Below are 25,333 nucleotides of genomic sequence, written 5' to 3' on the forward strand. Positions count from 1 at the left end.
TAGCCTCATAATCAAGCTGGCTCTTTGGAGAGTGGAGGGAAAGGGAGAAAAGCATAAGGTCCCATCTGGTAACTAGGAAGGACATGTAGGAAGCAGCTGCAGATTTAGATGCTAGGGACCCAGAGCTTTATATGGAGTGATTCTTGAAGCCAAGTCCAATGGGAAGAGTAATGTAAAAATCCAAGGAAAGTATAGCAGAAAATGCAGTAGCATAGTGATGAGTGGGGCTTGCAATTGTTGTCTGTCTTCATGAAGAACTTGGTATAAACATAGATTCATGGAAGTGGGCTGTTAATTAACTCAAGTCTAGCAGTGATGGGAAAATTTCAGAGGTAACTATTATACTGCTGATCCCCTTAATGAAATAGTTCACCAATGAACTTCATTTTGATACCTACATATCAAGCGTTCTCTTGCATAAAGTTTTTCATGCCGTCGTGATCGCTCTACCTGTTTGTTCCAGCTGTAGTGTTCCTTGGACATCTCCCTTCTTCCCTGGTGCTTAACACCAGTGTCTCTAAGCCCAGAGACCTTTCTTTCTTTCTTTCTTTCTTTCTTTTTTTTTTTTTTTTTTTTGGCCAATATCCGAGAAGCTTAAATCTGTCTCAATTTAGAGGTACCTCAAAGGATTTCTCCAAATCAGACTGGCACTCTTTGAAAGCCATGTGCCTAATAGTCACTTTAGTTCTTTTTAATCACTAGGCATTTTTAGGCACTGGGCAACTTTGAAACTGGCTTTATTCTAGCAAAACAGGGGGTTTAATTCTTGATTAGAAAACTGGAAACAACAGAAAATAGCATCAAATAGAAAAACAATTCTAAATAACACTTGCTAGTAAGACTATTCCTTAGCTGCGTCGAAGTTGTAGCTAGTTTGTAGATATTTGGAGCTCTCTGTTCGCTTTTTCCAGGGGCTATCCATGGAACTGGTTGAGTGTTTGAGCTCCCTATCTTTTCTTTTTCCTTATGATGAACTCTCCTTTTTATGTCTCCTATTTGCTTAAACTTCCTTCCTGCTTTTGTCAAAAGCAATCCAGTATTAGCAGCATAGAAATCTTGTATCAAATATGGCTTTGACTGATTTCTTCTCCCTTGTTTTCTGTGACTGGGTGACTCCCTCTTGTCTGACTCCCTCTTGTCTGAGGATCTTTGAATTGTATTGCCTTTATATAGGTATACCCTAAACAGAGGGGGGTGTGTGTATATATATATACACACACACATACACACATACGTGCACGTGCACACATATATTTATGCCTTTATGTATATGTATATATAAAAGTTGTTTTGAGTACTGACTACATATTAATCATGTTTGACTAATAATTTCTAGTTTGAGAGAGCTCAAAGAGAGCATGTAATATATATTAATATGACAGTTGACAGGCTTGGCATTCAGGTTGCTTCTATAAACTATTTCCTCCTTGGTTCGTTCTTTTTGTAAGTTTATAGACGTTTGTCAGACCTGTTGGATAACCCAGTTCTTTCAAAAGACTGTTCCTTAATGAATTTGCCAAAGTAGATTCTGGTTTCTTTTTTTTTCCTGAAGCTGTATGAGATACCTGATAGCAGGGCACTGACTTTCATAGCTGTAATGTGCTTTTCAGTAGTCCAAAACTTGTAACTGGTGGAATGAACCAGAGGGGAAGGAAGGACAACCAAATAATGGGCTGAGTTGTGTATGGAAGATTCTCTTTGTGAAAGTAGTCACAAGTCTTTTCCATTTCTGTGATTTGTGGTTTTCTAGGTAATCCTTGGAGAAAATGGGTAGGATTATAGGGCTAGCCAACTCTGCTGTGTTTGATAGTTTTGGTATTCTGCCTTAGGTAAGGTCTTGAACAAGATGCCTGGTTTGCCTGTCAGCTTGCCACTGAGAGATCAGACCATATTAGGAAGGTGTACATTTCTGTTTTGATTTTTGCTGCTTTTCCTTAATTTCAGGGACTGCCTTGCATTTAGCATGATATATAAATGATTTACTGAAGCAGGGGGAGATGGTCTTGCTGCCTGTCCTTTTTAGCCTAATTCTGCTGAGAACCTTTTGAGCCATGCTCCAAGGGAGGGTGGACATGGACATACTGAATAATCCCTCTGGCTTCTTTGCTGAGAGTATTCCCCGATGTTTTATAGCATGACCTAACTTCTTAAATCAGTCGCTGCTGAGTAAAATTATTCAGCTGTGTAAAACCTGAAATGAGTTCTTAATCCCCATTTTTTTCCCTATTTCTGGTTTAGATCTTTCTTTGTGGTATTTCATAACTGTTGTGTTTTCTTGTGTGGATGTTTTTGAGTGTTTAATAGTCTGATCAATCTATATCCATGCCCAAAAGAGGAAGAGAAGTCACTGGAGAGATTTGTTCCTGCATCAAATCATATTAAAGTAAATAGAGTTTTTGTTGCATAATTGCATCTCTGGTCATGTCACTCCCCCCCTCCCCCTCTTTAAACGTGGCTTGGTATTCAGAGGAGTCGAAGAAAGCACATAAGGGAGCACAGAGAGATCACAAATAGGCAATATGCTGACTCTCGTTTGGAGGCTGAGCTGGCCCTTCTGCGTGCTCTAATTGATTTCTAGTCTTATTTAGCCTTAGCTGTAAGGGCATGCAGCCAAAAGTCCATGCAGACTCAGGATGGAAATTTACTCCCATAGACTTAGACTGAGGTTTAAAATAAACGTGCAGGAGATACATGCTGAGCTGCATCTATAAGCTGCTGTGCACTATCTCATGTGCGCTTTGGCAGCAGTGTATTAAACTGCAATGAAGAAATTTGGAAGAAGGGAACAACTGGCTGATTTGCAAGTTTGGGCTTTGCTGAACAGTTGGTGTTTCTCCAGGTTCGTATCCCTGTTAGGAAGCGAGATCCTCCACCTTCAAAGAGGTATGAACATCACCATCCTTTCTTGCGGGAGTGTTTAGATGAGTCCTCACGTAAGGACCATCCATTCTGTTCTCTGTTAAAATGGAGTACTTGTAGTTGAACCATTTGGTTTCTTAATTGAACTTGGTTTTGTTTTGTTTTGTTTTTTAAAAAGTTCTTGCACAAAAAGTTCAACTAATAGAGCCTTGACCCCAATTTCGAATTGACAGAGCCTGTGTGAATGTTTTGCACCAGCCTAGTAATGTGCTGAAGGGCCATCAGTAGAGATGAATTAAGTCACTACGATCCATTTAATCCTTGGCAGATCTGCTGTGCTGTCAACAAAGGGGCAATTAATGCCAATTATGAGGAGTTTTGTGATGTTGGTATCTCTGTAGTCCTTGCCTGAGGCCTGCCAAGCTCATTTCAAAAAGGGCACCAGTCATCAGATAATGATTATCAGTTACTGCTGTTAGGGCTCACAACATGCTGGGAATTTCTTTAGTCATAGTTATGAGCAGTCTCTGGTTTTGAGTAGGTTGTGTTAATAGAAATAGCAGCTTTGTCTGCCTGCGGTAGGTCTTTGCAAGAGTGGAGTAGGCAGCAGTGGCTAGATCCTCAATGTGGTAGATGCGTGCAGTGGAAATGGGAAGCTCCATGATTTCTCTCTAGACCAGTGAACTGTCCAGTATGTCTGGTAAGTCACTCTTATGTTCTCAAGTCATTCCTCTACCAGCTCTAGCCACTGCTCTCATCTTCCCGTGTTGGATGGCCATTAGGAAAGCAGCTTGTATTGTTTGTCCTGAGGAGGCATATGGTTTGAACCATTATTGTGTATTTTCTTGCCTAGTTTGCTGTCATGGGTATATCTCGATTCAGAAATTTCCACTCAGTCTGAAAGGTGGTGTACAGGCAAGAAAATAATGGATCTCCAAAGACTCTACTTTTTGTTTTCATGGTAAGGTATGCAGGACAGCCCAGTGATCCCAACATTGTTAATTTTCATCTTCCAACAGAGTTATTGCCAGCTTATGGCACAGTCCCTGCTTGGGAGCTGTGATTCAAATATCCACAGATCACCTATGTCAAAGATCACAAATCAATCCCACCTTTTAGATGTTGGGTGGCTGTTTCCAACTTCATAGAAACATTTTCTCCTTGGAAGTACAGCTAAAAGCTTAAGGACCTTACAGGGCATAAAGTAAACAAGGATCAGCAGAGATTCCCAAATTCTCTTCATGAGTGACCTTTTTCTTTACTATAGTCTCGCTTTAGAGGGGAAAAGTATGACAGAAAATGTCTTTTTTTTTTTTTTTTTTTAAATGAAGGGGAAAGGCTTAGCGCATCACCTAAGAACCTAAACTCTTTCAGTGATCAAAGGCAGACAATGCAAACCAACTGTCTTAGAACAAGACCCAGGAAAGTTCTTAAATCTGAATTATATTGGGAGGCTTGACTTCTGCCCTTATGCTGCCATCACAGCTGACCCAGTTGGCAGTTCCTACCTACATCAGACTGTGTTATGTTGACGAGTAATGAGCATTACAGAACAATTTGATAGTTTTGACAAGTAGGTGTAGGAACAGAGGTCTTGGGACAGATCTCAGTTCTCAAACTCAGTCATGAGGGAATAGGAAAGGAGATATTTTGCCCAACATTTGCAGTACTAATAGAAAGCATTGGTATCTTTCCAAACACTGAAGTTGAGTCTTCAACTGCTCTTACCCCCCTGGAGTTATCGGTGTGAAACTGCAGCTATACATCTAGGCTTATGGTTCCTCTACTTTGGTGGCAGCCACAGCTCTGTTTTGAAATAGATGTGGTTGTAAACTGCAAGTAAAAACAGGCACATGTGGCCACTGGATGTCACCATTCCTTCATACAAATAAGGTCAGTTACAACATTTTTTGCATTTTCAAATTTTTCCAGTGTATTGTGGCTACTCAGTAGTTAGAATAGGAATTCTTGCTTTGTCTTTGAAAGCGGTTCCAAAGTCTTTGTATCTTTAACGTACTATGTCAGCTTTCAAGATAAGAGAAGGAAGGTGGATGTCTCATGGTGCTTGATAAGGGTGTGTGAAGAGCATGCTGGTTGTAGCTCTAAGAAAAAGTAAACTAACCTTTTTTTTGAATCTGGGGTAAAAACTGTGTGACTTTGAACCTTGTATGTTGTCTAAATCTAGATGGCTAAGCCAGGGTGAAGGGCATATCTTACCTCATGCTGATACTCTCCGGTGTTTAAATAATGCACTCTAAACAAAGGTGTAATCCATGTGAAATGCTGATATCCGTTTTCTTGCTTTCCAACTCCCAAGTTAAATCCTTCAAATCCTTCAGCGCTTTTTGACAGAACCCTTGTGTAGCCACCATCCAGTCAGTAACATCTCCAAGTGTAGCACCTACCTCTGAAATGTCATCGGTGGGATGCTGTCATATGGTAAAGAAAACATGATCCCCTTGAATAAACTTGACTGGCTTATTTACCTCATATAGCCCCCGTGCTGATGCCTTGGGATAATTTCAATAAGAAGTGCATTCTGGAGGCATATTCCTTAATTTCAGGTTTATCTCTTACCTGTGTGCTTTGAGCTTGAATAGGTAGGTAAAAGCGAGTTTCTTCAGAGTGTAGTTCCACATTTATTTCTCCAAATGCAAAGTTAGTTTAAGAAACTCCTGTGTTGTTCATCTCCTCTAAGTTGTGCTCATATAGCTGATCACATGGAGTCCATCTGAAAACTAGCTCAAATGATCTAGGATTTAAAAATTTTTAAAAAAAGGGGCAAAAAACCACCTGCAAACCACACCAGAACCACCACCACACTGTTACTGATCTGCCAGATGAAAACCAAAATGAGCATGTTCATCCTTCTTTCCAAATGCTGACCAGTAAATTTAGTCACCCTAGAAGAAAGAGCACCCATAATAGTTTCTTAACCTTTTTATCCTATTACTTGATGCTCAGAGAAATTTTCCTTAGATTCCAGTTCAGGAGAACTTCTAACATCTTACTAGGTGCTGACATATTCTTCAGAGTATGCCCTGTGATTTTTGCTTTTGCCCTCGTCTGGCATTTGGCATGTATGACCTCCCTGGCTTCTATCATCGTGTTGGTGGTAAATAGGGGAAATAGTCGGACTGTGACTAATGTTGATTGCAGTGTTATACATGCATGTTGTAAATGTAGTGTGTGTGATACGTGAAAAAAAATTAATGAAAGCTGATAGAAATCACTCAGGATTAATTTGGGGTTTGTTGAGGCGGGGGAGGATCATAGAGAATGAATATTTGTACTTTCCCTGCAAGGAACAATCCAGAAGAGCGAATCTTTGAATTCAGTAGCTGTTGCTTTATATTGGCCATAGTTAAGCTCAACTGGATGGTGCTTAAAACAGATTACTTGTGTGGACTAAAGGACGGAAGAGTTTTAAAAGTGGAGTTTGAGACCTCCATGCAGCCTTTCCTATGTCAGTAGGGTAATGTTTTCAATTTCACTCAGTCTTCAGCCACGTAACGTGTAAGGCTCATGTGCTAGAGTAGTGGTACTTGCAGCAGAATCTCCAATTTCTGATACAAAGAAAAAAATGAAGTTGCTAGAATGTTTTGGTTCTTGTGTCCTAGTCTTTCTCATGCCCCTTATTATTTCATAGTCTGTATTAGTATCTACTTATCTGAAGTGTTTCCAACCAAAGTGAAATGGTGCCTCAAGTGTCAGTTCTTGAGAGGTGCAGAGCAGTTCAATGGCAAGGCTGTGGTTATTTTGCTCTGGCTCATTTCGGAGCAGTGTTTGTCAACTGAGGATTTATCTGCCAAGTGACAAAAAAGCAGCTTCTAACATTTGAGGCAATTGCAGGTACATGAGCCGCATTGCTAAAATCAGAATCATTATGAAATACATTTATCCTGTTTTTCATGATCTGGCTCCCTGCCGTTCCCCCCTTTTTCATTTTGAAGAGTACATGGTCATAACCTTAGCAGCAAGCACGGAAGAACATGGATGCACATGAACATTTGACCTACTGAGGAGAGCTAATAATCTATTCAATCCCGATGTCTGTAGGGAGCAGTGCGTTATTAAATGACGCCTTGTGTTTGCTTTCTGTCATTTATATGATGCAGTCTCCTCTGGACCTTTCTGTTCTCCATAGAGGCATTTCAGAGGTGCTCCTGATGGTTAGGTTACCTTGGTTGGTTCCCAGCCCAGCGATTTTGAAACAGCAGTGTGGAAACAAGTTGTGTGTGGAATATGTGGAGGGTTTGAAAAAGGCTTCCTGTAATGGAAAGATAAGCTCCCGCTTTATCCTCAAGCAGTTGCCCTCATTTGGCAAGCTCTTTGAGCTAACCCTGTTTCCTATTGCAATACATCTGGGTCACTGGAAAAATATGTGTTTAAGAGGAATGCATGAGGTAGGCAAACCAGGTTACATCATCCTCAGAGCTTGTCAGGCCATGACTGCTTTCTAGCTTGTACTGAATCTTGTTCAGGGGAATCCAGGTAACTTGGATGTTATTTTCATCCAGTTCATGCTCACAGAGAAGGGTGAGGGCTCTTGAAAACCATATTTTGAGTGTTTATCAGATTTGTGCCAGGTTACATCAGGAGAAGGTAGGTCAGAACACTTGAATCATCTTTAATTCATGAAAGTAGTCATTTAGGCCACTTCTGAAGTGGCAGTTGCTTGTGATAGGAGGGAGTATACTGCTACTTACATAGTCAACACCATAAGCCTTGCCTTTGTACTTGCATATTAAAGTTCTGGGTACATCAAATGGTACATCAAAACTTGTTTGCTGGTTGGGGGAAAGGTGTTCATGTGCCTTCGTGTCTTCTAGGTGATAATGTGCGATACACATTTACACGGGAGCAATACCATGTGAAACCCATGTAGTTTGTTCAAGTACTATGGGTAGCATAAAAACTCATAAGGATTGGTGGGTGGGTGCAAAACCTCCCTCTAGTGATTCAGATGCCTTGATCTTTCTGTGCTTGTGTCATGCTATGCCATTGAATTAGTCCCATTTCCAACAAAACATAAAATAAAAATCAAAATGGAGGAGAAGAAAGTAAAACAAAGGTGGTATGAACTGAATAGAGTTCTGTAATTCTCAAAACTCGCTGTTGTGAAGTAGTGTGGATGGGGTTTAATGATCATACGTATTACTGGTTTACGTCTCCTTTACTTGTACTATGAGAGGATAATGAAATCACTGTAATTCCATTTCTACTCATTTTTTTCTGTTTCTCTAATCTCTCATGTAAATCTTTTTGATACATGGAACATGAATCCTCTGAATGAAAGTAATCAATCTCAGTAACAGAGTACTTTGTGCAGTGACTTGTTACCAATAAGACTTTCTCACTCTCCAAGAGGAGGCAAGCGTTAAATATATTCATCAGGTTGTATCTACACTGAACCAAACAGAATTCATATTCATGAGACTGTGTTTTTTTTTCTCTTGGTGTAGAGATTGCCTTGCCAGGCATAAGTTAAGTTTGATTTTTCAGGACATTTATTTTCTGTATTTTATGATTAATACCTTGGAAAGCACTGACCTAAGAAGAGGTGCTGGTGGATTTTTACTGGCTTGAAGTGAGAGTCAGGGAAGGAAGAACTTCTCTTGTTGCAGAAGGGAAAGCGCTAAAATACAAGTACGTTATTTTCTTGCATATGTTTGCGCATCCATGGAGTTCCAGAGCCGTCTGGTATTTCCTCTGCACTGCTGGTAGTTGTCCCTCTTCGTCCATTTCCAGAAGTTTGTTCTCCAGCCTGGTCTCCAGATTCCTTCATGTTGTTACCCAGTTCCTGGGATGACACTGGGAGAGGCACCAGCGTAGGCACGGTTTTGGAGGCTGCTGCTCCTTGTCTACGTTGCAGAATTACCATACGAGCAGATACAAGTTAGTGGGCCATTGGCATTTGCTTAGTGCTGGTGCTATTACCACTGTCATTTAAGCAATTGTATTAAAAAAAGAGCATCTTTTTGTAGGGAAGAGTGATATAGGCAGGGCCTTGCAAGGTGACTTGGCCTATTAGAAGGTATTGGTAAGAGCTATTAAAATGTCCTGAAAATACAAGTGTTTATTGTCAAATAATGGTGAACAGAGATCTTGTATTTTGAGTCTTTAGCAACACACAAACCCAGCAATTCTTTGCATATTGTGTATTCAAGGTGTGTATTTCTGCATGTGTTACCACATACCGTTTCTTTACTCATTGGAGACTGCTGCTCTTTGCTGAGGCATGATAGAGACAGGTAAGGAAAACAGAGCACTGTGAGAGTAACACACCACGCTTCGTGCTCAAAGTGACGTGTTAAGTCACGGTAATATTATTAAATTGCTATAGCTAAATGAGGTTTGTCTTCAGGTATTAAGATACGTAGCCAGTGGACCTGCTGGCAAGGGACTCCAGTTGAAGACCTGGGAGTGCTGTACTGTTTCCATCCACATAAAGTCTCTGTGTATCATCTTTCTCTATAGAAAGATCTAGCTGTTAATACAGCAAGTGCAGGAGAGGTTACTTCTGGTTAATTCACCTAGCTTTCAAAAATAATTTTTCAGGTTGGTATAATTAATTATACCCACCTCTCAACATTAAATATATTCACAGTCTTGATAGGATTTGCACAGAAGACTGCATTGAAATATCGGAAGTCTTTTTAAGACCTGTTTTACTGCTGAAAACTCTCAGTGCCACAATTAGGCACTATGTGGTTATAGTACTTTGTCATTTAATTCCTCTTTGTTCCTTCTTTCCTTTGTTAATGTATTCTGTAACGAAGTACCTTATAAAACTACATTTGTTGTTTCTCTGTGTTATGTTCACATGAACCTCTAACCTGATCCTAGATATTAAAAGCGATACTCAAGTCTTTGTTTTTGTCTTGTTCTGTTTTGCCATGAGTAAGTTCATATGTTTAAGTTGGAGATAACTGGGACATCAAAATGCATGTAAACAAAATAGTTACAAATGTTAACACTGGCTTACTGTATATAAATGGTTAATATGTATTATTAATTGCTTAATAGTTAGAAATTCAGTAAGATCAAAGTAACATTTCTAAAAGATGCAGGATTTTTAAACTTTTTCTTTGATGTGTAGTTGTGGGATGTGAGTTTGGGACTTCTAAATTTACACTTCCTGGGTTTTGGCAGGGAAGGGACTAATGGATTAATAGACTGCTTTAAATAATGATGCAGGTGTCACCTTGAAATATCTCCTAATGAAAATATTGAATGGGCAGAACAATTATATCCTTGTCTGCATTTATAATCAGAAAATGCCTTATGTTGGAGACCATATTAATTAATGTTACCTTAAACATAAGTTTGACTTAAGTATTGGCGCACAAGTGCAAAGCCTAAAGGAAAAACAGTTTGGCGGCAGCTCAGACTCCCACTAAAGACATGTACTTAAAATGTCCGCAGCTTTCTCATCCTGTTGGCTTCTCTGAATGCTTTAATGTACTTCATGCTTCAAATCTATTGCTGATTTTTTTTTTTTTTCTTCTTCTTCTCTATTCTCTTTCAGAAAGATGAGGTGTACCTCAACTTGGTGCTGGACTATGTTCCTGAAACAGTATACAGAGTTGCCAGACATTATAGTCGGGCCAAACAGACACTCCCTATGATTTATGTCAAGGTAGGTAACTGATAGATGTGGTTAGATGAAGAAGGATATTATAGGAATAGACTCTGTGGATACCTCTTTTCTGACATAACTAGTTTTCTGAAATTTTTAGAAGCACATAAATTGCAAGGCAAGGAAAAAAAAAAGATTAAAATGATTATTTGTTACAGTGAAGGAAGAATAGAGGACAAGAGGCTTAAAGCAAACACTCCTGATTTCTCACTTTACAAAAATCTTGGAATGGGTGGGGGAGACCGAGTGTGGGGGCAGTGTTTTGGTTTTTAAGCAGCTTAGATAGAGACTGACATCAGCCAAATTAGCAGCTTCAGTTTCTTGAGGTGATGAAGACACAATAGTACAAATGTCGGGACCTGAAAGAGGATGTCGGGAAGAATAGTGTTCTCTTATCTCTTATCTTCCTCCTTTCCTGGCGTATGAGTAAGAGTTCATGTGCTTCTGTTGTGGGCATGAAAGGCCTATTTTTGTTCTCTTCCCTGCACTTGGAGCTCAGTGGCTCTTGTCTTGAAGAGCTACATGGAGTAAGATGTTTGTATGCATATTATAGCCTCAAAATCTCACTTAAGTTGTCTGTATCTTTTGTCATCTTTTACAAAGTGGTTAAAATGAATAAAATTTCAGGTTTTTTGTGTCAAACATGGGACCCGTCTGGGTCTTCATAGTTCCATTTCATGTATTATGACCACAATCCACACGCTAGTAAATGATTATGTTTTCACATGGCATTAACTTGCTAACATGGCATCCATGTAACATTAAATGGAAATTAGCAACGAATATTCCTGATTCATATTGATTTCTTCAGACTCCTGTAATGCTTTAACATGAGGATGGGGTTAAGAAAAAAAACGTTAATTTCATTGAAAGAAGAAACTACAAATAGTAATTATTCCAATAACAAAGTGTTGTGCCATAACCGTATATGCATAAATTGTATATGGCATGTCTCCGCAATAGCCAGTACTGGTGCCTGTTTTTAAGAAAGCACAGAATCTTGTCATCCAGCAAAAAGAATTTCTACTGCAAGGTCATTCCACGTAGTCTGTTGGTGGAACAGCGTGTCTTCAGGTTGTATGCTCCCCAAAATTTGTTAGCTTAGCTTTTGATAAATTGTTTATATAGCTTTTGTCAGTACTCTTGCCCTAATTGTTCTTCATTATGGGGACTTGGGAAAAAATTGTCCCTACTTATCTTTTGAGAGAAAATTCTGCTTCAACTCTTTCATCTTGCTGGATACTTCGGACTTCCCATTCCAGGTAGCCTGGAAGGCTGTTCTTACTTTTCTGGCAAGGCAAGCCTTTCTCATAATCCTGTATTTAAAAGGATCGTGTTACCTTGATGTCATTAAAGCTTTTGCAATTTTCCAGACATCTTGGCTACACAAAGGTCAGATCATACTGTGTGTTCACTTCTGATTGATACCTAGGCAGGCAGAGAGCTGCTCTTTCCTGGGTAACAAAGAAACTGTTAAAGAACTGCAAGGAAGCTTTTCTAGTAATCTTTTTGTTAATTTTTATTTGTAACCTCTAATGTGCTGTAAGAAATTCCTGGAAATTTTGGGTTTGCTGAGTGCAGATGAAAGGCATACTTTCTAAATCCCGCATGTGTTGACTTGACTTCTCAAGTTAGAGCAATCTTTTGGATTATTTTGCAGTACACTTGCACAATACATACTTCACGTGTCTAGAACAAGCAATTCAGAAGACATGTTTGTTTGCTTTTTTTAGTGCAGAGTTGTAGTTTTGAGAAACAAATATGAAAGCTAAAGACTTAGAGCCAAAATTCAGGCAATTCTCTTCCTGCTCCTACCTTCCCCACCAAACAAAAAGAAAAAAGGGAGAGAGAAAGAATGAAAGACAAAGATAGTGGTGAAAGTGAGGCAAACATGACTTGATAGCAATATCTAGCAATTGCACCTGGTTTTTACAGACCATTAAAGGTGAACTGTGGAGAATGAGCTTAGAAAAGAAAGCGTGGAGTTGCAACTCCAGTACAATGTCCTGCCTGTAGCTTGATTTATTTATTTATTTATTTTTAGTGGAACCTTGGGGGAGACACAACAAAGATAACAAATAACCTGGCAGCCTGTTGTCAACCTTGAAACAGGGCTTCCCATGCCTTTTATACAGTCCTAATTGTGTCCAGCAGCTCTTTGTTGTCCATAGCCAAAAAGTGTGTAGCTCCAGCAGCTGGACATCCTCCCCTTGCCCTGTAATCTTGCCCTGCGAAGCTCTTGGCTTCATAATGCTTCCCCTTGCTGTATTTCTCCCTGCTAAGGGGCTGGTTAGCCTTGGATAGGGGGCAGAGCAAACCCTCCCTCAGCATACTTGTTTGCTTGTGCCTTGCATAAAATTATCCTGAACAGTTGTTTTTATCTGCCCTCTCTTTTTGCCCAGAGATTTGAAATTAAAATAAGTCTGTCCCCTCACCAAGAGAAACTGAGAGATTCACTCAAGTGACAGGCTGAAACACTACCATAGTCCTTGGACAACATTTAATATGTTGTTAACTTCATTAACGAAAGGGTTTTCTTTGTTGTGTTTTTGGTTGTTGTTTTTTTTCCTTACATAACCTGGAATACTTAATTTCTATGAAGAGGCTGATTTATAAAGCAAACTGAAACACCTTTTATTTTGTGTATTTTTTTTATGACTACTGTTATCTATAAATGTTGGAAAGATGGCACAAATTTTTTTGGAATTGTGCTCATTTTTGGAAGGACAAATGAACAAACTTGAACTGCGTGTGTGGGTGTGTAGCAAAGGGCGGTGAGGAAGGTATGCAAATACCTTGCCCATCTTCATAGCTCTAATATGCATTCAGTAGGGTCTTTTTTGAGTGATTTTGTTTTTCTTCTAATAAGAGTTTGTGCTAAATTAATTGTTTACCCTGTTTTGACTGGGAAAGCATGCCTCATGCAATGTTTCTGTGTTCCAGTTGTACATGTATCAGCTGTTCCGGAGTTTAGCCTATATCCATTCCTTTGGGATCTGCCACCGGGATATAAAACCACAGAACCTCTTGCTGGACCCTGACACAGCTGTTCTAAAACTCTGTGACTTTGGAAGGTAAGCGCGTCTGTGGCCTGAAGCCTGGTGAGAAGAGCTTCTTTCAAAGTGAACCTGGGTGCAATTTTGCAGAGAAACCCTCTGTGTTCCTGTGGAGGTCTTCATTTGTAGTTTTGAAACTACAAATCAATGTGAAGGGAATTAAAATTCAAGGCTGTTATTTGTGCAGGTAGTCAAAAAATAAAATAAATATGCTGTTGCATAGGGAAAAATACAACCAAATATTAGGGTGAAATGTGTTTGGGGAAGAGAGGACAGGCACAGTGGTATAGTAACCTGAAAGGGCTAATGTTACACTTTATTAGTCTACTTGTATGTACACCAAGTTAATTAATATTTCAAATACTGTAGAGGCTCAAGATCAGAAGCAACACTTCTAATTGAAGCTCTTAGATAGTGGACGTCCATGTCCTAGGTTCCAATGGCACATTTATTTCCAGTATCCATTCAAGTGAGTCACCTTTAGAGTCCAGCCCTCATCTTAGAACTGATACAGAAATTGTGGGAATCCACACTGAGACAGGAGACAGATTTCTCTCCGGGAAAGTTCAGTCTTTAGATTGTGCTATAACTTTGCAGACTAAAATAGTTAGGGCATATGTGCGAGGGGTCACTGAAACTGCTGTTGCTAAATTTGCTTGCCCGTAGTGGGTGGGAATGTCAGATGGTGGTTATTCAAGCAGTGCATCGTCATGCCTCGTGGCTCGGGAATCTCCTCCCCAGCTCTGCCTCACTGGTGTTGGAGCAGAATAGGAATCGCACTGAAACTCAAAAGTAACAGTGCATAAAAAGGTGGCAATTCCTCTGTGTTAACAGTGGGAATTTGTTAACTGTAGTTTCTATATAGAAAACATAAACCTGAGACTTTTTAAAACAGGCTAAATGGGTGGTGGGAGTCCTTCTTCCCTGAAGGCTGAGAGGAGTGTCTGGAAGGCTGGACGTTGGATTTGGCTGGCTTGCCACTCAGCTGGGTTTGGTGCTACTTAGTTTAATGTCATATTTCTAAAAGGGCAGTTTTGTTTTCCAGCTCCTTTCCATCTAACACTTGGTGTTAATTAAAAAAAGTATTTGTTCATAGACTCATGTTCCAAAAGTAATGTGCTCTCGTGTTCCTTTATTTTCTTAGATGCTTCCAAAGGTAGTGGTTACTGTAGGTTAGATCCTTTGTGGCTGATCTCTTCCAGTATAAATGAAGCCTTCATGTTAATCATGGACCATTAACATGTGACTACACTGGCAAAATTTTTTTCCCCCTTTTTCTCCTCATACCCCTTTTGCCTCATACCACACTCCCTTAAACAGCAAAGAGCCAGAATATTCTGATGGAAGTTTAAAAAAACAAACAAAAAACCCCAAAAGTATCCAGAGCTTTTGAACCTTAAAAGGTAACTACATTTGACTGAACCGTATTCTGTCCTCTTTTTCTTTGTAAACAAACCCTTGTACCTGGCGAAAGACAACTGCCAGCCAAAAAATCTGACCCTATTTATCGCCTAGATTGTAGTCAGAATTTCCTTTGCTGTGTCCAGTACAAGGTAGCTGCTTGATGGATTGGACTGATTTCACGGTAAATCATGGGGTCTGTGGCTTACATCAGCTTAGAAGAACATGGTACTTCAGCATTTAGGATTTGGGTGTGGGTGAAGACTGCCAAAGCTTAATGTTGGTCTGCACTGCAATATTTTAAAACTATTCATTACTGAAAGATTATTTTGTTTCCTTTTCAGTGCAAAACAGCTGGTTCGTGGAGAACCTAATGTCTCATACATCTGCTCTCGGTACTACAGGGCACCAGAGTTGATCTTTGGAGCCACCGATTATACCTCCAGTATAGGTATGCATGTGTATTTGTTGAAATCTATACTGGCTGCATATGTTTTTATTCTGTAGTTAAGTGTAAAGGTTTCCAGAGATCTCGGATATGATGCTGAGACACAGAATTATATTGTAAATGGTCAAGTACCACTTCCAAATGAAATACACAGATTTTGTAGATGGCTGCTGTGATTTCTATGCCTTTTGAGATTTTGGTGTCCATTGCATTAGGAAAGGGGCTTTTTTAATGTATGGGGGGAAGTCTGGTTTCAAACAAAACGTTTTTCAGCTCTCCAGGAAATTTTGCTATTTAGTTTAAATGTAGGTATGAGATCTCAAGCCGAAAAAGCATTTGATGACTTAAAATAACTGTAAAGAAGGATTGTAGAAATATCAACTACTGCATCTGATATGCTGTGATTTAGACATGAATAATTCTGTCACTTATTTACTTGGCTTTTAGTGAAGTGTTTTTAGTGGGAGAGAAAATGTGGTCTGATGATTGGCTTTAAACTCTCTTGACAGTTTTAATATATTGCATACAGTAGTCTTTCTAGTCAACTCACTCTGTTAACTTTTGCTGCCCTTTAGTCATTAATTTGGAACATGAAGAAGACTTCTTTCTAATACCTGGCACGTAGCTATGTCATGGAAATGTTAGGGAAGCTGGAGGCTTTGGCAGAGGACAGGGAATAGCCAGGTTTTCATACAGTGGAATCATAAAAATGCATGGCAAAATGAAAAATCGTAAAAATGAACAGCAATGCGTTGGCTGGTTATGGGTTACTTCTTCAGTTTTTTAGTCAAGATATTCCCTGGGCTCTTTCTGAAGGCTGGTGCTGAAGAGACGAGATTTGGCTTTCAGGTTCCCCACTGTTGTGCTAAGCTTTTACCTTGCTTATGGACTTGAGTCGCTTAGGCAAGGTTTAATACGTTCAAAAGGATTTGGAGATCATGATCAAGTCTTGGCAGAATATGTTTATAACCCATTAAAGTGTGTTTAAAGTTAGTATGTTCTAACTAGTATTGAACTCATTGGCTCATTTCAATTCTGTAGTTTTTTGAAAATAGATGTGCTCCTGAAGACTTACCTGCTCTTGCTAATTTTTTTTTCCATTAGTTATTCTTGCTGTTGCTGTTATTACAGCAACACTCGCACATCTCCCCTGCTATAAAAAAAAGGCAGAACCAGTAGTCTGGGGAAAGTAATGGCACAATAAAGATAAAAAGGCAGAACTTATTTAACAATTGGCCACTGCCAAAAGTGGCAGCCCTAGCCCTACTCTTTCTTGCCCCTGGATACCCTGGCTCTCATGGTTTACTGTTTAATATGCCGGTTTGGCTTCAATTGACAAGAGACTTCTATTTTGCTTAGGTTAACTTTCTGCTACATTAGTGAGTTGGATCAACATTGCTGTGTAGTCCGATAAGCAGCAGAGCCCAGGTAAAAGCAAAGTGGCAGGAGCTCATGAGCGAGAGGAAGGTAGCTGATCCTTGTTGACATCTTTTTGCCAGCTGAGAGCTAATAGATTGGCTCAGCTGCGTTATCAGAGTGCACTGAGACAACTTGTTTCAGAGGATAACTGCATAAACCAAATATTTTAGGTGTCACCAGAAGAGACTGCTTTGTAGATAAGTCTGTGAAATGTCTCTTGCTCCAACTCTATAATGACTTTAATCTTGCACTTTTTTGCAGAACCTTGTTAAAGTTGCTCTTTCCTTTTTTTTGTTTTCTTATCTGCTGGTCTTTAAAATAGTTCTAATAAATGAATCATTCTAAAATGAGGACTCCATTTTCCACTTGCCGAAAACATCATTAATTTAAATTGTTGTGGTTCAGACTTTCTCATGCCCCCCAAAAACTCCTGTCTCCCCAAGCCCCTTCTCTGGACAAATCAATTTAAATGAAACTTGCACAGAATAGCTTGAAAATGAAGTTCAGCAAATACGCCTTTCTTCCTACCCTTTTCTCCCTCCACTTCCTTAGCCACAAAATCTTTGCGTTTGGGAGCTTGGAAGTAATAAAATGCTTTTACAAACTTACTTTGCAGTTTCCCAATGTTCTGCAGTATGTTAGAAATTCTAGGGGTTTAGTTTTGTGATGATGCTGCTTCCAGTGGTGGTAAATACCATGAAATTCCTTAGTTCTTGCTAGATAGGCAGCAGCACCGCTTAGTGAGAACTCTTCCCTATTTCACATAGGATTACTCGTCCAAACTCAACCAGCAGCATTTGTATACCAACCAACAGGCACAGATAGATTTCTTAAAAGAGAGGGAGAGGAAAGAACATTTAATTATCAGTAATTTATCCATAACTCAAACTATAGGAAAACATGAGATGCATCAGTATTGTAATACTGCATTTTAAACCTTTTTTTTTTTTTAATGTGGACATGCTTTGGTTTTCTAGTTCTTGTTTTCTTTTGAATTATTAGCACAACAGTCTTTTCCTGCTATAGTCTTTTTCTCTGTATAAGAATTCACATGGGGGTGGGAGGAGTAACAAAAACTGAGCTTAAATGTGATGTAGGGATCTTCACTCTTATGTTTAAATATGCTATGTTAAAACTACATTAAAAATAAAATGAGAGAAGAATATGAAGCCAAAAAGTGTTCTAAGTAGAACTCTTTCATACGTATTCTGCAAGGCATCCAGCTGTTTCCCTGAGGTTTTTTTGTTTGCTAATGTTACTGCAAGGCTTATGATTATAAGACGCTGCAATACAGTAATTATTGGGAGTATTCTGAGCAGGAAGTGCTTTTTAAAGCTAGGCAGTGCCACTGTGGTGGCCCAAGACTGACAGTACAGCCAGCCTGCATCATGACCATTTCAGTAGTTAGTCATCTTGTTTAGCACTGTAACCAGGAGTTGAATTGGGCTGTCTGGCTTCGTGTAGGTTGTCTTTTAACACATGAATTTGTCCTTGGGATGTTACTTGCTCTTCAGTGTAGCAAAACTAAAGTTGGTTCCAGGATGTGTGTTTTCATCCTGGATGTCACAACAGAACTGTAAACTGGCTTTTAGCTTCTAGGATCTTGATTATTTCATCAAAGTGCATGACTTAAATTCTAACCCAAAAGGTCCCTTTAAAAATAACTCACAGCCAGGGGTAGTGTTTTGTAAAGTACTGCATTAGTGCCGTATCTAAATATATATGATGGTAAGAGTAGCATCAAAACACATTTACTGCAGTTAATGCCTCTGTGTGTGTCAGCCAGCAGACCTGGGCTGTATCACTGGCTTCTCTTGGGGTGTCCAAAAATAAGTATCTCAAAGTTAATCATTCACTTTCCTAGCGAGTGCTAAGACAGAGGGAGAGAGTATTTCACCTCAGCAGGCTGGAGCAGAAGCTCCTCTGGAGGTGTGTGTAGTTGGACTGTCTCAGAGTTTCCTGGGGAAGAACCATCACGAGGTGTGTCTCAAACCTGTTGCCAAACAGTGAAAAGTATTTGCCTCTGTATCTCGGATGGCAACTTCCAACGCTGAAAATTAAGCACAGGCATTAATTTACTGAAATATTCTATCACCTGTCATTGTAGTTTCATCTCTTCATTGCAGAAAAATAGAGATACCTGTGTTTAGCTTTTGTTCTAAGTACTGGAACAAGCATGGCTTTCCAAGCATTTCAGGTTTCAGCCTTATTCTGTCTCCATGATCTGTGGTGGCTTGGTGTGCAAAACTTGCACTGACATAGCATGCGTGCTCGTAATCCAGAATTTTGCTCTCGTTCTGACATCCCAAAAAGTGTTCCAAACAAGCAGCAATGAAAAGCACTTTGTGCTCTGGCATTTGGCAACTAGAAGCTGCTGGTTTTACGACTTCCTAGGGCTTCTTTTCTGACTCCTAGTTTCTTCCCTGCTAGTTTGTTTCCAGAGCAGCAACTTTGAGTCACCTCCAAGATGGAAGAAGTCCATCATGATCAAGAGATAGCGGGGCAAAGATGAATAGATATGGGGAAAAAAACATAGAAAGGTAAATGTGCCCCATAAAGTGTCAGAGAAAGGAAAGTTCTTAATTTGTACTAAATGGATGAGAGCAGGCTCAAATTTTTTTCTTCTTCATGTCCTCCAAATAACAAGTTAGAGGAGCTGGAGCATAATACGATGAGTGGTGCTTATGCCGTGAAGAACAAGGCCAGCTTCTCAGCTTGGAAGGGCAGAGTTTGAGATCACAAAAATGAAATTCATGGGCAGGATATTCTGCCACAGACAGCTGGAAATAGCCATTGCCCACTTGTACAATTAAAGCTAGGGAGTGTACTTTGCAGGTTGTTCTGCTGGATGCCTCTTCCTGAACTAAAGAGAAATTTTCCTTTTTTTACCTTCTCCAATGCTGGAATGGCATTCAAAAGCAAAGGAATTATACAGATGATCTTATTAGACAAGTTAATGTCCACCTAACAACTGTGAAGATCAATAAAGTAATAGAAACTTAAATTAATGTAAGAAAAGTTTTGTAGTATAAGACGCTATATGAATTTTTGTGTGCTTAAATTAGTGCAGGTAGTTCATGTCATAATGGTATTTGTCTAAGTGTCCTTCAGTCTACAAAAGATATGTCATTAGCTACTATTATAATGTGTGAAAGCTATCTGAAATAAGCTGCTTTGAAGGTTGCTTTTGGCTGGCAGTTGCATTTACTGTCCATATTGTTTAGACTACATTTCACCAAAGATACGAAGAAAGTAGCCTTGCCTACTTTCTTCTACTTAAAATTAATAGCTTTCAGTGTTTTCTCCTAAAATTTCACATTGTCCCAACTAGTTTGGCATAAAGATGATTTGTTGACTTGACTCTTGTTTTCTGTTAAGGTTCTCTCCTATCTTGTTTATTAACTAGTTTAAAGCATGTGAATCATAGTCATATTTCGCCTTAAGTAAATTGCACATATTAAAAAGAAATAGTTCAGAAAATGCTTTTCCTCCCATGGGAGCTGGTAGTTACACCGCAAACTTACTCTGAAAGTTTATTAACCTATAATAGTTAGCTGTGACTGTGCTGAGGCAGAAAAGGGTCTCAGAAGGAGCTATCAAAAATGAGTATTAACTACCTTATCACTTCTCTTAAGTAACATGTCTTTAAATACAGAATTTAGTACATTGTTTACTTCAGGCTTGAGAAAAATGTTACCATCCAAATTTGGAAGATAAATTTTAAAATGCCAGATTTAAGGGGGGGGCGGGGGGGCAAACTATCCTGGAGCCAAATTTTAGTCCTGTTAAAGTCGATAGCATAAATTCCATCAAGCTTCAGCAGAGCTGAAATTTCCCAGTTTCTTCCTTATTGTACATGGTTCACCAGAGTTTATAAACACCTGTGTAAATTGTGTTTTATTGCTGTCCCTGCTTGGAGCTGCTGAAGTTAGCCTCCACTCTCTGGCTTTCACTGAAGATGCTTCAAGGGTTTGTTCACTTCCTTGCCCAGGGGACATTGCCCGAGTCCTAATTTGGAAATCAGTGAAATTGCACTCCTGGAAAAAAGTTGGGGATTTTGGAACACCTGTAGCTTATTTCACTGCCTGTTTAAAGCATTAGCAAGTAAAATCAAGAAAAACTAAATAGACTTTTAACAAGGCATTAAATCACCCGATTTGGAAGATTTTGCTGCACAAGGAGCAACTACATAGGTTTCCAATGGATTTGTTGTATGTTGGATGGATTAAACCCATCACGAATACAGCAGGTATTCCTCAGACTTGCCCAGCTATTTCCTCATGACCTACATCCTTTCTTTTTCTCCTCTCTCCCCCTGCAATGCTCTCAGCTTTCTCATGCACCCTCTGCTGTTTCTGCTGGGCCTCCTTGCTTCAGCAAGGATCTGCACATCCTTCGACTTGTTTGCAGCTGCAGTTTAGCTGGGTGGGGGCAAGCCCGGCGTGTCCCGCAGGGACTGAGCACTCCTCTCCTCAGCAGCATCACTGATGCATGCTCTCCCCACTGTTTTTACAAAACTTCTGCAATGGATTCGAGACTTCTGCCTTTCAGACAGCACAAAGCCAACTTCATGGAGCAGCCAGACCAGAAGGTTATTTAAAACAGTTTTAAAAAGCCAGTCTAATTCGAAAAAAATCACGCTAGCGTGGCTTCAGGATTTTAAAAGGAAGTGAGTTGCGAATGCTGACTTACTCTCACGTCAGCTTTGGGTTTGTGAATGTTCTGTCAAATACTTTTCCTTCCCATATATTGTTTCTCTTTCAGTGCAAAATAAGGATTGAAGTTGTAAATAATGATTATAGCTTTGGGGTACCACTTGTTTTGTATACTCAGTGTAAAGGACTCAGCTTTTTCAAAACCCTTTGAGGTGCTTTAAATAGACTTTTAAGTTACAGTACTCTGACTGCTTAGTACATTTAATCTGTTTCTTCAGTATTTCTGAAGAAGTCTATGCTATCTGTTGAACTGTTGTGTGATTTCCTATAAACCCAGTATGCATGGGATGACATTAAAAAGTGATTCTTTGCATCATCTTTTTGTTGTATGTGTTGGTCTAACAGCAGGAGCTATCAGAGAGACATTGTTTAGCAGTTGGATGCAATTAAATGTTCTTTACATGATGCCGCTTTTATTTTTTGTCAAAAAGAGATCTTAGCACCTTGGTGGCCATATCAGCTTTTATTAAATATGACTAAAAGATCAAAAAGCGTAATATGGTTTGTTTGCTTGTTGGAATTCAAGACTCAAACTTCAGATTTTTTCTGGTTGCTGTTTGTATTGTAAGTAGTTACTTTTTAGGGTAAACCCTAATGCGATGTTTGTACTAAGGCATTATGTAAAAATGCATCCATTTGACTTAGACGTGAATGATTTTGAAAGCTGCAGTAATGAGCAGTGCTTTTTGTCTGCTGTATGTTAAAACTGAACCATGTTTTTCTTGAGAGGAGGGGGAAGTATTTTTGCATAGCCCCTCTCTTTCATTTAGAAATGGGGGAAGGAAAAGTCTGTTCTAACTTGCAGATTGTTTTGTTATCAATCTTGAATTCCTGAAAGGATTTTTTTAATTATTTTTCACATCAGTCTCTAGTGGTTGTGACAAAGTGATAATAGACTGTTTAGAGGATGTCAGAGATGTTTTCCTTACACAGACCTTTAGCCATAACTGACGCTGCTGTGTGTATCCTGCTTCCCAATGGCATAGTTTAAATACACAAGGGGAATAAGGATCTCTGTTGTAGCGTGGGTTATCTCAGGTTGGAACAGGCCCCAGGAGGTAAATTCTCTGGGTGGTGCTGCTGTTATTTCGCTGGGAAGGATAGCTTGTAAAAGTAGGCGAGGAGTTCAAAGAAAGATGGGTGGAGTAGGACTGGTTTTGTTCTTTTCCCTTTTGGGGAATTACAGTATTGTAGGCTTTACAAATCTTCTGCTACTGATCGCTTGTTTGAGGTTAGATTTTAGTGTAAGGTTTCAGATATACATGGAACAAATGATGACTTTCTAGAAAACCTTACAGTCAATCTGTTTTTTTGGAGAAACAGTTATCTCTGCATCTAGGTGCAATACTTTCAGTGTGTTGAACAGCTTAAACTTCAGTATTTGGTGCAGTTACAGCAAATTCTCACAAACATCTGCTATGCAGTGTTTACTGCATTTGCTTCGTTAGCTTTTTCGTTCGTATTAACTATGTTTCAAAAATAAAATGCTACATTCTGTAGTACACTTAGATACATTCTTAAGTTGCTGTTGTAGTATTGAATTGTTTTATTTATATGTAAGAAGATATACCTGTAATAGATTATGAAAATTTTCTTCATGTAGAGGAGTAGCTGCTAGTGACTACTTGTGGCTTTTGGTATATGTATGAAAATTAGTTGATGGCTTCTTCGATGGATGCTGTTGATCTGACCTGTGACTTGCAGTTCTGTTGTCCAGCCAAGTTTGCAAATGGAATCGGGATAAAGATTAGGTCTTGATGTGACTGAGTTAGAGAGACTGTCTCCAAGATCCTTAATCATCATGTACTGCAGGCTGCAAGTAATACTTGCAGTACTGGTTTATCTGCTAGTGTATATATGCTTTCAATATATGGATGAAAAATTGAGTCTATTCAACATTCAGAAACAGTGAAAACATCAGCCGTTGTGGAGATGATACCTATGCATAGTTCATGATCAGTGTGATTTAAAAACAACACAAGGTTTTGGGAAATTATTAATTTTCAGATGGCAAATGTTCTCAGGTCTTTCCTACTTGTATAAGTTTTAATGTCAATATTATATTATATGGGCTTAACATTAGGAAACGGTTCTTCACTGAGAGGGTGGTTGGTCACTGGAACAGGCTGCCCAGGGCAGTGGTCACGGAACCAAGTCTGTCAGAGTTCAAGGAGTGTCTGGACAACACTCTTAGTCATATGGTTTAGTTTTAGGTAGTCCTGTGAGGGGCAGGGAGTTGGACTGATGATCCTTATGGATCCCTTCCAACTCAAGATAATCTGTGATACTGTGATTTTTCCAGTTCTCATTGTCTCATGGTTTGACTTCTAAGACTGCCTGCCAACCATTGCTTTATGCCAGGTATCTGTGTTTTCTTTAGCTGTATTATATGCAGAATTAAACATGGCAAAGAAGAAAGTAAGTAGCTTAAAACTGATGTTTTTATATAAATGGCCTAATATGTACCTTTTACTGATACCTTTCCCTGTCCTCCACTTTCCCCTCTTTAGATGTGTGGTCAGCGGGCTGTGTATTGGCTGAACTGTTACTAGGACAACCAATCTTTCCAGGTGACAGTGGTGTGGATCAGTTGGTGGAAATAATCAAGGTATGGAATTTTAAGTATTTTTTTGACTGCATTATTCCTTGGGAGTCAGCATGAAAATGTGCATTGTTATAATCTTGTCAACAGACATATTCTGTCACCATTCTACAGGGTGTTGCATGTAAACCGTGTTTGAAAACACCGTGCTTTTTTGAGAACTTTATGATCCCTATGCCCCTCTTGCAGTCGTGCATAATGATATATCAACTTTTAATGATATAGATAGGGTTTTTTCGCCTCTTAAAGGATTGCACTTTCAGTGTGCTTGGAAATAGTGTTTACATATTGAGCCAATATTTATTAATGTGTGATTCTGATTCTTTAAGAATCTGGTGCTTTTTCCTTTGTTGCATGCAATTAGTACTTGGCTTTGAAAACAGTGTTATTAAATTTCCTTGTGCCAGATTCTTCACATATGTAGCCTCCTTCTCTTCTTACTTCCTTCCAGCTCTTTGAGGTGAAAGGTGAGAAAGGGCACTCCTTTTTGCAGATGGAGAATCAGGAAATGTAAGGCAAAGATACCTTCCACCTTAAAAGTCTTGCTTTTCACGTGAAAAAGACCTGATGTTTCAGAATACCTAACATTTATATATCACTTATGTTCAAAGACATCTTGATTGATTTCATTTGGTAAATTGTGAATATTCTGTGATTCTCAGATTAGAGACATGGAAAAATAATTCATAGCTTGAAAGATAGGTGTCTGACTTCCCAGCACCCTAGTCTCCCTCGCCTCCTTCAACTTCCGCAATGAAGGAAGCAAGATTTCTAGAGAGAGCAATATATTTTTCCTCTGAATCTATACCATGCACTTAATAAGATGGGAGTATTACAGAGGATAAGATGTGTGCACACACTGTTTGGCTTTATTGATTTCATCACCACGAGGGGACTGTATTAAGAGAATTTCCTCCTTGGTTTTGCCACTTAACTTCTACCTTGATACACGTATATTTGTGTGGCATGCATGTGAAAACCCCCTCAAAACCAAAATGTGTGGGTGGAAGAGTAGAACTTCCTACTTGCATCTGTATTATTCACTAGAAGAGCTGCTGGTGTCTTCGTCCCTGTCCTAACAGAGTGTATGACACCAACCAACACCAAGTTGTCACTCTCCTGCATGGAGGACATGGGCTGGTGAGGCTCAGTGTTTCTGTGGCCTGCTCTACGGTCTCAATGGGGTGTGCT

General features: G+C 39.3%; 1 protein-coding gene across 2 annotated transcripts in view; it reads left to right on the forward strand.

Moving 5' to 3' along the window:
• Positions 1–25,333, forward strand: part of GSK3B (glycogen synthase kinase 3 beta) — a 157,605-nt gene that overhangs the window by 95,399 nt on the left and 36,873 nt on the right. For both annotated transcript variants that reach the window (XM_076348543.1, XM_076348552.1), the window contains exons 4-7: positions 10,391–10,501; positions 13,445–13,575; positions 15,303–15,409; positions 24,051–24,148. In XM_076348543.1, coding sequence (XP_076204658.1) covers positions 10,391–10,501; positions 13,445–13,575; positions 15,303–15,409; positions 24,051–24,148 — 447 coding nt within the window. The remainder of the gene's footprint in view (positions 1–10,390; positions 10,502–13,444; positions 13,576–15,302; positions 15,410–24,050; positions 24,149–25,333) is intronic.

The sequence above is a fragment of the Aptenodytes patagonicus genome, chromosome 1 (genome assembly GCF_965638725.1).
Source record: "Aptenodytes patagonicus chromosome 1, bAptPat1.pri.cur, whole genome shotgun sequence".
NCBI lineage: Eukaryota > Metazoa > Chordata > Aves > Sphenisciformes > Spheniscidae > Aptenodytes > Aptenodytes patagonicus.